General features: G+C 44.7%; 1 protein-coding gene across 1 annotated transcript in view; it reads left to right on the top strand.

Moving 5' to 3' along the window:
- Positions 1-16989, top strand: part of LOC146854124 (interferon-induced protein with tetratricopeptide repeats 5-like) — a 31405-nt gene extending 14416 nt beyond the window's left edge. The window contains exon 2 of the mRNA XM_085650515.1: positions 14628-16989. Coding sequence (XP_085506641.1) covers positions 14632-15930 — 1299 coding nt within the window. The 5' untranslated portion in view covers positions 14628-14631 and the 3' untranslated portion in view covers positions 15931-16989. The remainder of the gene's footprint in view (positions 1-14627) is intronic.
- The last annotated feature ends 847 nt before the right edge of the window (positions 16990-17836 follow it).

Raw genomic sequence — 17836 nt, 5'->3', positions numbered from 1 at the left:
CATGGGCTTACCTGCCTGTCAGCAGCATACGTGCCGCATGCATCCATGTTGCATCCTCCCTGCAACAGGCAGTTTAGGGCATCAAATAAGACGGAGACTTGAAGTGAAACAGGAAGAAGTTAGGCAACGAAGCAGGCAAATATAATCAAAAGGCAAAGTAAATCATTAATATAATAAACAAAATAAAATGTACTAGAGGCAAGACAACCTGAACATAGATACAAGAAAAGAAAAGAAGACAAAAAAAGGATATAAAAATAAATGGGGTCTATAAGGGCCAGGAAGAAAGAAAAGAAGACAAAAAAAGGATATCAAAATAAATGGGGTCTATAAGAGCCAGGAACTTATTGGTCACAGGGCTGAGTTACAAGGAAAAAATGGCTTTGGTCACATTGGATGGTAAAATAGCAGTCCTCCATATTCAAATGGTGCTTTATGGTGAACCAGGAAGTGATACCTGACTTCGACCTCAACTAGGTGAATTATGGAAAAAGGGGTCAAATCAAATCAACTGGCAAAGTAAATAGTCATCAAGCAAAATTATGTATAGTGAGAATCTAAATGGGACAAAGTTTGATCCTTGTGGGACACCCACTGTTGAAGGAGTGAGTGTAGGTAGATATCTTTGTCTACCAGATAACTGAAAAGTAGCAACCAGAGAGCTAGAGGGTGAACCAGGTATGAGTAAATTAGTATGAGGCAGGTGATGCCTAAAGAATGAAGAGAGGAAAGTAGCATTTGATGATCAAAAGTGTAAAAGGCAGTGAAAAGGTGTATTAGTATGAGAAGGTATGAGAAATGGAAATAAACGTATTTTGCTTGATTTTCCCCAAGATTATTACCCTATCTGTTTTACTTGGTTTAGAACTCTGCACTTTACTCCTGCTAGCCAGGAGTAGAGTACCCGTGCACCCTCTTTAAACATGGTTGAATTATTCTTACTGTATGGTGTAGAAAGTGCTCTCTGGGCCTGTAGGTTAAATGCCACCAGTAGACTGCAGCACCTATTGTGCTATGCACAACATTGGTAGTGCAAACATGCTTTCAGGCCTATCCTATGTAGCCTGACTGCTGCAGTGTAAAAACGTCAGTGCGGCCAATCAAAATAACTCCTTTTGACAGGTCAAAACCTTCCTTTAAAATATTAATAAGTCATTGTTATGTAGGGCTGTTATGTACCCCAATGTATCCCAATCTAGGTAGCTACACGACCTTTTACCTATATTTGGCTTACCTTGCGGTTCTAGTGCTGACCTTTTACCCAGTTATGTGCTGAATAAATGTCGATCGGTTTCCTTGAAACTAGCCTCATTTATTATGCATGAGGATTCTTAGAAAAGTTCCTGCACATGACTTACATAACAGGATTAACATACTCTGTATAAAAGTTATGGTCATCTTCATCCTAGGGCGAATGAACTACTTTTGCATAATTGCAGCTATTGATTTAGACTCATTTACATAATTGTACTAACAACATATCGATTGTGTAAGGAACTCTGAGACTAGCTTTATGGTATAAAAAAACCATACTACCAGCATAGATAGGCAGAGGAAAAGCTTTCATGCTGACACAAGACGCTGAGGTCCCTACACACAGAAGCTCCAGCACGCAGTGGTTGGACATCCCGTGCGGGGTGTCTAACTAGAGACCAAGATGGGGTCCTTCGTTCTCTCCCATCAGGTAATGGGGTTGGCTCTTTCCAAGGGATTCTTGTCTTCACAACCATATACATGCTAGGTGCACTTAGGTACACTTAGGTAGGCTTTGCATCATAGGAATACGCTTGATTACCATCATATATATATATATATATATATATATATATATGCCTGCATATATTCACTGTATTAGCACCTTGGTAGAATTTTACCTTTTATTTAATCTGTTGGTGCTTGTAATCTTATAAATTTGTTTCTGTCTAATGATTGTCGCAGCAAGCATGTTTTATACTAGAATGACGCTGGTTCAATAAATGTTTATTGAAAATGTCCTCATCGATTATTCAGTGTATCTCTCTGAAACTAAATGAGCATGATTGACTGAGCGAAAAGTCATGCACTGTTCCCATGATCCCTGAAGGATCAAGGGTTGTCATCTTTGATAGCTGCCAGAAACTATTCGCTCCTTGGTAAGGTTAGGGGGCTTATGGTTGCACTATGATCTAGCTGGTCTAAAGACTAACATATCCTTTGGGGGTGTCCGGAATCAGTCAAGACACCAATCCATTAGTTTATGTTGACCAAACGTGCAGACCCTATGTACTTTAAGAAACTACTCAACAAGGCTTGTAGCACACATTGCAAGGTGCATGCTATTCAGAAGCAGGACATGTAGAAATTTAGAGTTAACCTGCCCTTACAGTGAATACAACCCAAAACATATTTTCAGTGTGGGAATGCTGTCTAACGCATAGAGTAACATTGGGAAGAGATAGTAAATATTAATTTTGCTTTCTCTAGTTAGGAGAGAAAGGTTTATTAAAATGGTGAACTCAGATGTTTAATACATATGGAAGAAAAGATACACTTTCCCTATCCGAAGTGGGTACATTTTATTAGTTCTCCAGCAGTAACCCACTGAGTGATAAGCCCTGATGTGGCGTGGAAACTGCTCCCATAGCACAGACAACAGCTTTGGCGTGGGGAGGTGTTTTTTTTACACTGGCAGGAAGTCTAGTTGGAGTGGGCCCAGCAATTTAATTTACTTCAAATGGGACTGCTCTGTCACAGACAAATGTTAGGTGACATCTGAAAAGTCTCGGTCTCTGTCCTCCCAGTCATACAGGTTCCAAACCCAGTGGGGCTAGAGCAGCCCTCTTCCCCCACTGGGTTTCTTGAACAGGCTTTGAGTGGCTACAGAATGATGGGCTACTCATTGCCCTGGCCACACCTTTGTGTGGGCACACATGCTCTTCATAATGGGTGATGTTTCCCCAGCTTGGATTTTTTAGAGTGATGGGTACTGTGGGAGTGTTTAAAGTAGGGCAACTAGGAACACCTGCAATAGGTAGTAGGGCTACTCCTGGGAATCTTTACCCCCATTAATTAGGGAGGGGCCAGGAGTCAACTCCACCCACCAGCTAGTGCCAAGCATAAATTTCACTCCTAGGTACCGACTTCAGAACACTTTCTGAACCTGTGGAAGAACAGAAGTAACCAGGAGCTGCTCTCTTTGACCTGCGAGGAGCCCTGCAAGACTAGACCTGTCACGCCCATTACCGAGGACAAAGAAGTGAACTTCAAGGGTCACTTAGCTTACCTCCTGCGTATCTACAGGGCCACAACAAGCTGCAAGATTAACAAGATTGCTAGGAAGATGAACAACAGGATGGCCAGGACCGGGAGGACCAGGTAAAGGAGGAATGATAAGTTTGTGTAGAAGCAAGAGGGCAAGGAGCAGGAAGAGCAGGGCCAGGAGGATCAGGACCAGACCCAGGAAAAACAGATCCAGGCCAATAGGACCAGGGGGCCAGTTTAAGCAAGGAAGATGGGAGTCAGTACCAGGAATACTAGGAAGCCCAGATCTATTAGGACCAGGGCCAGAGCAAGGAGGATTAGAAGGATCGGCACTAAGAGGACCAGAAACGGGCCTAGAAGTACCAAGTGGACTGTGACGATAGGACCAGGGCCCAAAGTGCCAAGTTGAGCAGAAAGTGCAAGGCCTGAGATTAGCAAGACCAAGATGAGGATCAGGAAGACCAGAAGAGCCAGAGCCAGGGAGACTATAGGGACTGGGCTTGGATGTCCAGGACGAGCAGTACCTAAATGATGAGGCTCAGAAGAACCTACACAAATGGAACTAGAACCAACCAAGAGAGCCCAGACCAAGGACGCTGCACCAGAAGGACATGAGGACAAGGCACAGGGCCAAGAGGAAAATGATGAACTATATCAGGAAGACAAGGGCTAAGAGGGCAATGTCTAAAAGGGTAGTGACAGAAAAGGCTAGCTCGACCAAGGGTACCTGCAGGACCAGGAACTGATCTGCTAGGAATTAGATGAGCAGGGTGAGAAGATTGCAAAGGATCAGAAGGACCAGGTCAAATGGACAAAGGTCAAGTGGAACAGGAAAGAAAAGGAAGAGCTAGGACAAGAGGGGGATGAAAGCACTACGAAGGCCAGGAAGACGAGGGCCAAGTGAATTAGGCATACAAATGCCCAAACAAGGAGGACTAGAAACAAAAGGATCAAGTCTGAAAAACTAGATCATGCAAGGTGAATAAAAAGCTGTGGCTGTTACACTCTGTCCTCTGAGTGATAGACTTTGTCTGATGCTGGCACAGTAGTCTGAGAGTAGACTGAGGGCATAGTGACTGCAACTTGGCAGGGCAGTTTAAAGGTGCGTGGGTGAAAATGTGTGTGTTCTGTGAAGGATGGCATAAACAGTTTGAGAAACTCAGATGGCTGAAGCCATTAAACATCTGGAACTCAGATGGTTAATGGCTAACAAAGGGGTCAAAAGGCTCTGGCAATAAGCAAAGGGGAGTTCAAGATGAATGACTGAATGAATGAGGTCATTTGTATAGTGCAGCTATCACTCCGAGGAGCATCTTGGAGCTGAGAGCCGGGTGTGAGAGAGTCTAAAGGAGAGTGGTCTCCCAGAGTACTGCTATCAGATGAGGGATAGGACCAGACTGTCTGGAGCTATGAAAATCCAAGTTTTCAACAGCTTCTTAAACATGGATTCTGATTGCGTGAGTCTCAGTTGGGTGGGCAGGTAGTTCCAGGCTTTAGTTCCCAGGACGGCCATAGACTTTCACCCCTTAGATTTTAGATGGAAGAGGGGAGGTACAAGTAAGTTTTCAGTGGAAGATCTCAGAGGACGTGGAGTAACATAGGGTTTAATTCTCATCCTGAGATATTTGGGTCCAGTTTGCCTGACTGTTCTGAAGGTTATTACTAGGATCTTAAAGAGGATCCTTTTGTGTATTGGCAGCCAGTGGAGGGTATGAAGTGCCTCCGATGCTGAGGACCACCTTGGCAGTTTCAGTACCAGCTGGGCCGCTGCATTTTGGACGGTCTGAAGCTTTATCGGAGTTATTTTTTTACTCCTGCATAGAGACTGTTACAGTAATCCAGGCGCGATAGGATTAAGGCCACTGCCACTGCCTTACGAGCAGTGGTTGGAAGGAGATCAAAACACTTTTAAAGAGTTTTTCTCCAATGGAAGCAGGTGCCTGCCACCGAAAGCGCTTGCTGGTGAAAGGACAGAGAAGTGTCAAATCTAATACTCAGGTTCCTCATAGTGTCCACTGTGTTTGGGGGAGGTGCTGTGTCGGTCGGCCACCACTGTTTGGGTGAGAAAAAGTTGTATTTTCCCAGCAGCATGATCTCCATTTTGTGGCTGTTACACTGGAAGAGATTGGATTTTATCCATTCAAAAACAGCAGAGAGGCCTTCTTGGAAGTTTTCTTCTGCTGCTGTTGAGTCTTTATCTAGAGTTAGAATAGGTTGAGTGTCGTCAGCATAAGATACAGACTTTTTTTTTATTTTATTGAAAACAAATAAGGGCAAGTTACAAAGTCACAACAGTGATAATCAATTAGTCATACACGATATACACTGAAAACATCCTCTCGGTGTACACACTACAATTCCTGGAAGACAGTGATCATTACATGACATCAAGGCTCCCCACAATATCTTCTTGAGCACTTGGCGGCTCACAGATCTCACCCCTGTACATGTTCCAATGTCCCCAGACATGCGTCCATTTCTTCGGGCACCCCCTACCTTCATAGATGGATCTTACTGTCGCCATGCACCAATCCATATCGTTGGACCAGTCCGCAATTCTCGGCGGGTGAGAAGCCCTCCAAAGCCGCGTAATGTTTCGTTTGGCAATCATGAGCTCAAGTGTGACCCACAGTCATTCCCCGGAGTTTAGATCTGTAGGATCCCAAATATTTAACAGCACTAGCTTTATATTGCAGTGGATCTGTTGCCCTAGTGCATCCTCCATTCGGCCCGCCACCTGTTCCCAGTACCCCGGGATAACAACACAATCCCAGAGAATGTGAATAAAAGTGCCCTCCCGCCCGCATTGTCGTACATAGCCTCCCTCCGGAACATAACCCATACAAATCAGTAAAGGCCCTGACATATAGGATCTATGAAGTAACTTTAATTGGACCAGTCGGAGCCGGGAGGAAATAGCCACCTCACGAGGAGAAGCCACCGCTGCCCGCCACTCTTCGTCCTCTAGACCAGCGACGTTGTGATCCCATCGGGCACGCAGACGGGTCAGAGGATCCGCCATATTATTGATGAGCTTCCTGCATATGAGGGATATGGCTTTTTCCGGCAGGTCCCCGTCGAGAACCCTTTCTTCAAGTGGAGAGGAATCAGGGAAATCGCTACCCCTCTGAATAACAGTGAGCAGGCCGTGTCTGATTTGAAGATGTCTAAAGTATTCAGACTGGGCGAGATCGTACTCCTGCTGCAGTCGGGAAAAGGACACCACATCACCCAATTTCCATAAGTCACCAACTCTAGAGATACCTATGAGGTCCTATTTGTCGAAACCCTTCGAACAAATCAGCCTACCCTGTTGTTCACAATACCAGAGGGGCGTGGTCTGAGTGATTCTACCCTCTCAGCCCAGACTCCTGTTGGCCACCTTCCATACGGTAACCGCATGCCCAGTTGGGCCAGACAGGGCAGGCCGCAAAGGCCGGGCGTACAATGCACCTCCAAAGCAACCCCCCGGGAGGAGCCATCTGTCGATTTAAAAGGCCGGATCATCATGGGACCTGTAGGTGTAGTGGTTAATGGCTGCGAGCTGCGCAGCCCAGTAATACTTCCTAATATCTGGGAGCCCTATACCCCCGTTGAACCAACCCAGTGTGAGTTTGTGTGTGGCGATACGTGGTGGCTTGCCCTCCCACAGGAGATCCCAAACAACGCCGTCGAGGTCCCTAAAATATGCGGCAGAAACAGGAAGCGGAGCGTTCTGTAACGAGTATAACAGTCTGGGAAGTGACATCATCTTGTACAGGGCTGCGCCCCCCAAGAAAGTCATGGGGAGCGATTTCCAGTGTTGAACATCGGATTTAAGACGCACCAAAGGCGGCAGGAGATTAGTTTCATAGAATCTGGAAAGATCTTTAGAGACCCAAATACCCAAGTACTTGAAGCCGTCAGTCGCTTCCACTAGCCGACAGCTCCGGGGAAGTGAGGGCCGGTTGCCACAAAGGATGTGAATACTGACTTAGATCAGTTGATCGTGTAGCTCATAAACCTGCCAAACACACAGAATATGTCCATGACTACATTAAGGGATGCCGCCGGGGAGGTCAAGTAAATCAGGATTTCATCTACGTACAATGAACTGCGGTCTTCCCAACCGTGCATCCATCGAAGGACCCTGATTGCGGGATCCTGACGGACCCACGCCGCCAAGGGCTCCAGGGCCAGAGCAAAAAGGAGCGGTGGCAGAGGACAGCGTTGTCGGGTGCCTCTTCGGAGAGTAAACACGGGGATTTCCTGTTGTTAACAACCACCTATGCGAGCGGTTCATAAGATACAGACTTGATGTTAAAGGATGACACCATGTCTGTTAGACGCACCATATATCTTAACCCTGGGCGTAGTTCGCGAAGCTACGCAAAGTGCAGTTCGCACTACGCGAGCTACGCGTAGCACTTTGCGAACTGCATAGTACCTTGTTCGCACTGTGCCAGATGTCGTTTTCAATGATTGCACAGTGCGGACAAGCAACCGGCACTGTGCAATCATTGAAAATGGCACCTTGCACAGTGCGAGCTGTAGTTTTCTGCTTCTCGAGTAGATTTTTACTTGAGCGGCAGCTTTCTCAACGCGAACTGGTAGTTTCTCATCGCGAGCGGTCGCGAGCATACGCGACCACTCGCAATGAGAAACCTGACCTCCTCGCGTTGGGAATCTCGCCGGGAGGTTTATTTTCCATGCTCGCGATTGCCAACTTGATGTTGCTGATCGCGAACAAGGAAAAAGTCTCGCCGGGATGTCATTTTGCTTGCTCGCGGTCGCCAACTTGACGTTGAGGACCGCGAGCAAGCAAAAAATGACCGCAGCACTACGCAACACTACGCTACGCGTGTTCGCACTGTGCTACGTGCAATTCGCGTAGTGCGAAGTAGCGTGAACTTCGCAAACTACGCGAGCGTAGCGTAGTGCTTTGCCCAGGCTTAATATATATACTAAAAAGTGTTGGACTCAGGGTTGAGCCCTGGGGGACACTGCAGAGCAACTGTTTCTCTGTGGATAGGTAGTTGCTGAGGGTAATTATTTGTCTCCTGTTCTCCAGGAATGAGGTTAGCCAGTCTAGCGCTTTGTGCGAGATAATAGGAATGCTTTTATCTGGAAAATAGTGTGTTATGGAGGCTCCAGCTAGATTATCTCAGATAGCCCAAAAAGGGATTCTGTGTGACCCCCAGATATTTGCGATAACTTAAATGTGTGTGTATGTACGGTGGATTCGTAGGAGGCGCATAGTAATAAGACTCCTTGTGTGGTGAAAATCTAAGTGCATGGACTAGTGGGATGCATTTTGCATGTAATAAAAGAGAGTAAATACAGCATCCCTACACAGTGGCCGTGTATTGACTGCATCCTTGTGGATGGAGGGTGGAGACCCTGAATTGAAGAAAGGGAGAATGGAGAATGGAGAAAAGATTACCAAAAGAAATTATGTAAGGTCCTTTTTAGAAAAGGGCTGCAGACTATTTCTTCCTGTGTGGTGATGTAGGGTAGATGTTAGGAGTGAGGAGTAAGTCAGAGGTTTATCTTGTTAAGGCTGACAAGATTTTCAAGATTCAAGATTTTTTAATGGTGACAAAGTTTCCAAGGAGGGTGCCTGTGGCGGGTTGAATGATAGCGCGTGACCACAGAGTGTAATGCAAGGGATTTTATTATTTACAGTCTTCACACCAGTCAGATAAGGGAGAGCAGTCTGGTACAAACAACTGTCCTTGAAGCGAGGTTCCAACACCTTCTTGGATAGCTCTTTGGATCCTCGGTGCGGTCTGGTCGTTCACAGGCTCTCCAAGCAGGCGTGTGGGGGAAGACAAGAAAAAAAAGAAAATACAGCCTTTACTATCAGGCTACTTGTGAGGCAAGTAGGGAGGGGGAAGTGAGGGAGCACCACAGGGGCCAGACGGTGAGGACAGAGGGGAACCAGCACCGGGAGCACGACTGCCCCGTAAGCAGTGGTACGTCACCCGCCCGCTTCACTGTCTGCACGGGGGGCTGTCAACCACCCGCCGACCCGACCCCCGGAGCCGCTCAAGCACCTGCTGAAGCAACGAACCTCCTGGTCCGTGGCTGGGCGCAGTGCAGAAAAAGCCTCCTGGCTCCTCAACCTTTGTTCCTCCGTCAGGGCTCTGCTGCACTGGAGTTTTCCTTCTCTCTCTGCGTCCGGTTGCTCCTCGCTCTTTTTCCTCCTGTCTTCCGTCGTCATTCACCTTCTCTTCCTGGTTGGGACTCCACCCCCTCAGAGCGGGTGAATCCTCTCTTGTAGCGTGTGAGGGGGTGGAGTCTGGTGACGTGCTGGCGGCATCTACGTTAAAGGGCCAGGTCCCCGGGGAGATCAGCCGATCCAGGATCGCTACCCTCGATCCCCATGTCCGGGGGCTGAAAAGGAGAAGAGGAGGGTTGAAGAGGTGAGTCTGTAGCGTGCTCGTGGGGGAAAAGGGGTGAACGCTGACAGTGCCCTTTGTCTGTGCCTGATGACTTCTCAGGAAGGCTGAAGACAGCCAGGTGCTCAGATCATAGGCTTTATTGTGTCCTTGTTTTGGATACTCCTGCTTGGAGCCAGCACTATTGCTACTGCTGTAAGATCCATCAGCTAGCACAAAGGCTGTGTCTGAGCTACAGCCACAAAATGATATTTGAAAGAGAATCACCTCATATCAGTTCTAATTACATAAATAGTGGACCATAGCCCCCTGACTGAAAAATTAATATTAAAGTGGAACTGTGAAAAGATTGATCGGTAGGTCACAGGATTGGAGGTAACAAGATGTCTTTGTATATTCAGAGTTTTTTTTAAATTCAATATTTGTAATAAACTCAATTAATACATTTGTCTGTGAGTTTCCTTTCTTCTGTGATTTTGATGCTTAAATGTCTTTCTATAACTAACTAGGAAAATTCATTCATATTCCAATGACATTCAGTTCAATTAATTATAGTCCAATTCCTTTGCTTGACGGTCCTCGGCTGAATTCTTGCTCTGATGGCCCAACAGAGCAGGAGCCATTGATGAAAGGAGTTTATACCATCTACCCTATTTAAAGTAATACTTGGGTGTAGTGAATAGGGAAATAAATAATGACCCAGTCACCCTGGGAGGAAACGCCCAGCATGAGGGACCATCCTACTTTGAAATTTGGTTTGTAAAAGACATAATATTTTTGAAAGGTGTGCTGGCCAGCCATCATGTCTGACAGTACTGTCTTTCAAACGTTTCATGCCTAGACAGGAACCACAATGCCAAGAGTTCCTATTAAGGCAGAGACTGAAGTCCGCCCGCCATCCTTGCGGTGCTTGGACCGGGTGCCATATGTGTGGTGGTCCCGCACCACTGATTAGGATGCGACCGCCACCCTGGCAGTCGCAGTCCACATATTTGACATTGCGGCAGGTGCTGCTTACAGCAGCACCCGCCGCAATGCCAAATTGACATGTTGTACATTTGCATGCACTACGTGGCAGGCACTGCGCGGTGCCTGCCACCTTGTGCATGGAAATGCAGGGGGGACCATGGGTACCCCCCACATGCACACCCTACCCCCACCCCTCCTGGGAACCCGCAACAGGCCCTCAGAGTCCATCCCCGCCAGCCTTTTGCCGCCATGGAAAGGCCTTTTACACCAGGCATCATAATATAGAAGACACCGCCACCATATTATGCCCCCAGCTCCGCCCGGCCGGCAATCGGAACGTCTTCCGACTGGCGGAAAAGCAACATACGCACTTTGCATCCACCGCAATAACCCCGCTATGATAATATGGAGGGGGGTAAATCAAGTTGGGACGGCGGAGGATCGCCACCGCCAAGCCGACGGTGGTGATCCGCCAGCCATCCTAATGACCCCCTTAGTTATTTGCAAGGCCACCTGCAATACAGTACATCATTTCTGCATTTTAGCCAGCTGCCTGGTCAATATTGAAGTTTCTTTGGTACTTGCCAGGCTAATGGTCAATTAATATATCATTTCTGCTATTTGACCAGCAACCACATAATTACGTGTATTTGCTATTTGCATGGCTGCTAGCCTAATTGTACATGCCTGCTACTTTTCCAGCAGCTGAGTAATGACTTAGGGCCTCATTTATGAAAAGTGACGCATCACTGCGTGAAAACAGTGATGCGTCACTTTTCACTGCGCCCTCCCTGCGACTCCAATGATGCGTCATATTTACAGTATGACGCATCATGTCGCAAGGAGTCACAGATACGTCAGTATTTCTGACGTATCTGTAGGTGCAAAAGTGATGCATTGCTGGAGTGTGTCACAAAAGTGACGCAACTCCAGCAATGTGTCCTTCCACATGGGGCAAGCCCCATGTGAAATGTGCCTGTGTCAGTCTTACGCCTGCTGTGAGGCAGGCGTAAGATATTGACGCTTTTTCACCCTAGAAGTGGCGCAGTGAAATCTCGTAGATTTCACTGCGTCACTTCTACGATGCTTACTTCCGTGGGAACGCCCACCCTGCATACATTATACCTGACACAGGTATAATGTAGCGCAGGGGTTTACAAAGTGACGCATCTAGGTAGATGCATCACTTTGTAAATATGACGCATCATGGCGCATGTTTTACGCCACTGGTGCGTCACAAAAAGTGACGCACCGGTGGCGCAAAAGTGACGCAGGGGCTCATAAATGAGCCCCTTAGGTTTTTGCCCAAATATTCAAAAACCTCAGCTATTCAGCCAGTCGCCAGGTAAACAAGGACATTTCCTTGTTATTTGCATGGCTCCCAGCCATACAGTGCAGATTCTCGTCCCAGACTTCCTCTCGCCATTAATCTTTACAAAACATCAGAATCAACCCTCTTCAGCACCTTTTACTTATTCTTCAACTATCCAACCCCTGTCCTGTCTCAATTTCTCTTTTCCCCTACTCCACCAAACCAGTTAGATTACCTGTACCCTAATTCACGCTTCATCTCACAGGTTACCCTCCACAGCATTCATGACTCCCCTTCCTCCTATCCCTACCATCTTCTAGCTTGCTGATCTAGTGCATATTTGTGTTGATTGAACTGTCGTAACCTAAGGGAAACAGTCACAAATTTGTAACAGTGGAGGAAGAGACACATGACCGGCTCCCAGACAGTGGAAGATGGAGGTTTGATATGTCTCAGTGGCAGAGGAGAGTGCAGGGCTGTTGTGACTGCATTGTACCATGAACAAGCCAAACAACTTTTGCTATGTTCTGCTCAGGGTTAAACACTTTCTGCTGCATTTTGCACTGGATGAAAACCTTTTTACTGTGTCCTGACCCAATGAAAATACCGCCTTCTATCTATTTACTATGGCGCTTTGCTTACCTTTATGGTAGACTGCTGATGTCTGCTCAATTTCTGCGCTCGATTGACCCAGTGGCAATGCCACAGAAGCTGCCCAGGCTGCCAAGAGACAGAAAGTTGCTATTGTTCTCTGATTCACCACTTTGATTGCAATATCAGCAGAAGCACCCTGGCTGAGATGGAGGTGCAGAGGGGAAGGACATTTGCAAATGAGCTAAACATCTCTGATGACCCAATTTTAGGACATTTTTATGGCTTGCCTGGGTTTTCTAAATCAGGCCCGAGTGTGAACTGATTACGATGCTACTAAATGGTCACTTGTAATTCCTTAGTTCTGAAGCTTGAGTTAATTCCAATTTCGGTAGAAACTCTTCCGGAATGGAACTAGATGTATGCAAATTAGCATTAATAATTGCTCCAATAGGAACAGTCTAGTCCAAAATGCCAGCCTCAGTCCCTTCTGAACAATAGCACAAGCAACTTTACACCAGTTTTGACCTAGTTGCACCTGGTCTAAGAGGTATAGTTTGAGTCCAGTGGCACAAGGAGCACAGGGCCCATGTCCTGACTTAGCTGTAGCACTTAGTATATCACAATGAAGAAAACACAAAGGTGATGGTGGAATATCCGTTGCCAGTTACTCGGGCTGCATCTCAGTCCATCAGTTTTCACCCACTATGCCACAGCAGACTGTAGGAAGATGGCCAAGTCTATTGATGGTGGTGAGGGGCCTCACATCTTTATTCGCCTTCATGAGAGGTATCTTTCAAAGGCAATGTTTTAAAAACGAATCAGTGTCCATGTAGGGACCAACATCAGACACCAAAATACAAATAGGTGTTCAGAGGGGCGAGAATGTGCCAGTGTTTCCGCCTTTTTCACTGAGCAGTAACCATCTTCATTAAATAATGAGCTATTTGGAATACATGTAGCTTGTCAGGAATCAAACTTTCTCAAAAAGTAAAATTTGAGATTACAATTTCTGGCACATCATGTGTACAAATAAATCTATAGACATCTGTTGTCTGTTTGCTACTAGATTGTCATTCATATAAGCACCCACTGGGAAGTCCTAATCAAATTAGATGTTTTGTATTAACTGCTGTTGTTTTTCAGGTATCTGCATAAAGTTAAAGCCTTAAATATAGGCATGAAGCATGTATGCTTGCAGTGGGCGAAACTGGGGTTCACTTGAACTAATTGCCCCCTACTGCCAGATGTCACCACAGCAGGAATGTTATTTCCCCTCATTTCCACACCCTTGACTCTATCCCATAATTGTTTCAAAAACAACTACCACCTTATAACTTAATTTGAACACTTTCAATAGACAGCACTAGTGCTTAACTATATGACTGTTGCTGTTCTAAGCAAAAAAGGATGTATGAGGTTGCAAGATCCTTCAAGATGCTTAGTGCGAAGACCCTTCCAGAAGTAACTGTTTTTTGTATGGGATGATATGTAAATGCCATTTCGTTAATTCATTCTTCATATATTTTAAGATTTGGCAAACACAGATTAGATCAACAAATTGTGTTTTAGTCCCTGTCCTTGGGATATCATGCAGTGTAAGGCACTTGCTGGGCCCAATGTTTTTCTATCCTACAGTATGAATCCTCCAAACACCCCTAGATAGGATTGAGTTTGCTTGATGTTTTGAAATATTCCATTAACATTCTATTATTAATGCCTGAATAACGAATTGATTGTTAATCTATTTAATTGTGTAGGTGTAAATTAAAATGTACAATTTGCCTCATATTTTTTTTTCTTTTAACAGTTTAGTGCCCCTAACACCCACCTAACCCCCTTGATTTCCTTTAACTCATATCCCTCACTGGCTCCATACAATTGTGTCAGGTGTTTGCCCCCCCCCCCCATCTGTTTCAATATTCAGCACCTGCTACTGCCCCAAGCAAATGAATCCAGCCTTCTTCTTAACACCAACTCTCTTACACACAGTACCAAACACGTACTTGAAGGCAAAAAGAATGCCGCACACAGGTTGTGGAAAAGAAATTAAGAAAAGCTGACAAGTCCAGCTGACTGATCCCAAGAAGTGAGAGATGTATAACATATTCTTCGTGACTCTCTTTTCATTGCAGAATCATGTCTTTAAAGGAGAGACTAGAGAAGATTCAGTGTCACTTCACCTGGAGTCTTGAGGAGCAAGACAAAACTGATCTAGAACACGTGAAACAAGCTCTCAACCTCAGAATTCAACACACACCTTACAACAACCGTTCCACCTTTTACGCACTGCAGGCCTATATACACCAGCGGGAAGAAAGATACCAGGAGGCCCTTGAAAGTCTTAGGACAGCTGAAGAGTGTATGGGAGAAGGTCAACAAGCTAGCTTGAAATGGTCTAAGTTGGTCATCTCTGGTAACTACGCCTGGATCTACTATCATTTGTGCAACTATGAGATGGTAGTGCAATACCTTGACAAATATGACACAATTAGTCAGTTTCTTTCTTATCCCTCTCAATCTGCAGCAACTATTCCTGAGATTAGTGGAATGATTGGTTGGTCCCTAATGGTAATTGGTTTTCGATACGGAGAGCGGGCAGCAAGCTGTTTCCAGGCAGCATTGGCAGAAAACCCCCAAAACATGGAATTCAGTGCTGGGCTGGCTATAGCACATTATGCAGTGTTCACACGCTACGGTGCAGGCAGTGAAAAAAGAGAAGAAGCTATTTCCAAACTTAAGGAAGTCATCCATCAAGAACCAATCAATTATGAGTGTAAGGCCTACCTGGCTCAGCTGCTTAAGTATTCAGACTTCGGTCAAGCAACAGAACTTGCAGAAGATGTGTTGCACAACAGTCGTGATCCAGAGGTCCTGAGGAAAGTAGCACAAGTCTTTCTACCAAAAAACTTTAAAAGATTCCATGACATTCTAGAGCAAGCCATTTCCATGGATGGAGATTATTCTCTTCTTCATAAAGACCTGGGCAGCTTCTACCAGAGACAACTCACAAAGAATGTAACTGAAAAGATTGTGTCATCAGAAAAAGCTATAGCAGCAGGGATCCAGGCTTACAAATGTGCCATTCAATTGACTCCACTTTGTGTCTTTGTTAAAATTGGCTTAGCAGAAATGTATGGAGAGAATAACCAACAGACCTACCAACAAGAGATATATGATAATCTAGAGAGGGAGCTCCCTAATGCCAGTGAGATATGTCAACAAGCTTTTTATCTCAGCGTCGGTCGATTTCTACTCTATAAGAAACATTTGCTAAATGATGCAGTCAACTTATTTGTAAAGGGGGTCAAAATGTCTAGTGAAACAAAGAGCAGAAATGGATGCAAATATGAGCTGTCAAAGATAGTTCATTTTTTTAAGCGAGATGGCAGAAACGAAGAGGCCAGGGATCTATCACAATTCCTCCAAGAGATCTAGATAGGAAGAGTTAGCTATGGCCACAGTAGATCTGAGTGCATAGAATCGAATCCTAAATGGGAACTTCCTAGGAAAAGAAAAACAAAACCTTGGATAAATAGAGCAGAACAAATGTTTTCTGAAATACTAGAACAATGAGAAGATTGAGGACATGATCTAGTGTGAGCTAATAGCACAGGGCCCAATACACAATGTATTCGTTCCCTTCAGTTGTACATTGGTGGGTAACAGATTAATATAATAGTGTAAATCCTCATTGCAGGTTCACAGTATGCGATTTCGCACTAGTAAATCGATTTCCTAATGCAGAAAATTCTGCAAGCAAGCCAGTGTCCTGAAATTTCTCTGTGAGCAAACCCGCTTACAGGCGCGCTAGTCTGCAAGGATACACCTGCATTAGATGGCAAACATCCATAAAGATATGGGTTTCTGCTATTCATAACCCTTTTATAAGTGCTCTACTGGTGTTTCCCCCCCCCTGAATATTGAGGACAGGAGTCAATAGGTTTTCATGTTGGAAAGGGAAAGCAACATCCCAAAACTGGAGGGAGTACAAGAAATCATATATCATCTCCACAGGAAAATTGCTTTTCCTGTGGAGAAACATAAATGAATATATAACACTGGATTTTTTAAATTTGCCATGTCTGTATGTGAAAAGGTTTACCCTTGTGAAAGCTTATGTGAATATGCGACAGTCACAGGTTACCAGAAGTACTCTTAGAATTCCTTGGAAATTGAGAAAAAAGTCAGAAATGCAATCACTACATCAGCCTAATCGAATGAGAGTAAATTTCCAGGTTCTTTTATGAATGGGACCCACAGATATTACATAAAACATTCAGAAATTATATCATGTTTAAAACATTAATAGGTTGTAGGAGGGGGATAACAATGCTTGCATATTATTACAAAAGGGGATGGTTACATCCATGACAGTCGTGGAAACTCAAATTAACTCACATTGAATTTCTGACGGCAAAAAAGTTGTACTGAGACAATGGAAGTGTTGAAACTCTACAGCTAAGGGAGGATGTATTGTATGTAGTGTATTTTCCTAAGGTGTTGGTTGTAATTCTATATATACTCAATGTTTTAGTATAATGCTCTGTAAAGCTTAGCATGAAGGATGTAAAATAGTATAAACAAAATTATTTTAAACGTTTAAGCTAATGTGTCTGGTACATTCAATTCAACAGATACTACATAAAAAAGTTGATTCATAACGTAAGTACGTTAGATTAATAAACTACACACCACTTTCCTAGTAAAGTTATTTATGGAAAAGATTAAAAATAAATTGAAACATGTAGACATCTCTATATTTACTAATGAACTACAGTAGGAAATGTCATGATTCCAGTCCAATTATTTCCCAGCATCATAAAACAGCAAATATTTTCTGTTACTTTCTTGTTTGACTGTTTCATTTATCCCCACTAGAGAGTGCTGTAATGCTGCGGGGTTCCGGTTGCCCTCTTAGTAGTACCTCAGAGGGGGTGAGGGTTTGGGGGGGGGACACTAACACAAGTCACAAAAGGCAAGAAGTTTTTAGACACAGCCGAGAGGATGTTTGGAAATCTTACTTATGTTAGAAAGAAACAGCTCACTAAAGTAATGGAAAAGCCACAGGTTAGAGTCAGTTCAAGCAGTGCAGTGAGGTTGCAGAATCAACAAGCATTGGGAATGCAATCGGTCTCGCATTTGTTTGTGTTGAAGCTATTGGCATTGTAAATGGCAATGTAATTTACATATGTGTTATGGAGTGTATGTATGTGGTGTGTAGTGGAACTATGTGGGTTGGATTAGAGTAGTTAGTGTGTAATTGTGTGGAGTATAGTTGTGTGATGTGGAGTGGATTTGTGTAGTGGCATTATGTGGCATGGTATGCTGTGGAAATATATGG

The sequence above is a fragment of the Triturus cristatus genome, chromosome 4_1 (assembly GCF_964204655.1).
Source record: "Triturus cristatus chromosome 4_1, aTriCri1.1, whole genome shotgun sequence".
Taxonomy (NCBI): domain Eukaryota; kingdom Metazoa; phylum Chordata; class Amphibia; order Caudata; family Salamandridae; genus Triturus; species Triturus cristatus.
The sequence above is the reverse complement of the archived record's forward strand: the minus strand, read 5'-3'. Positions and strand labels throughout refer to the sequence as shown.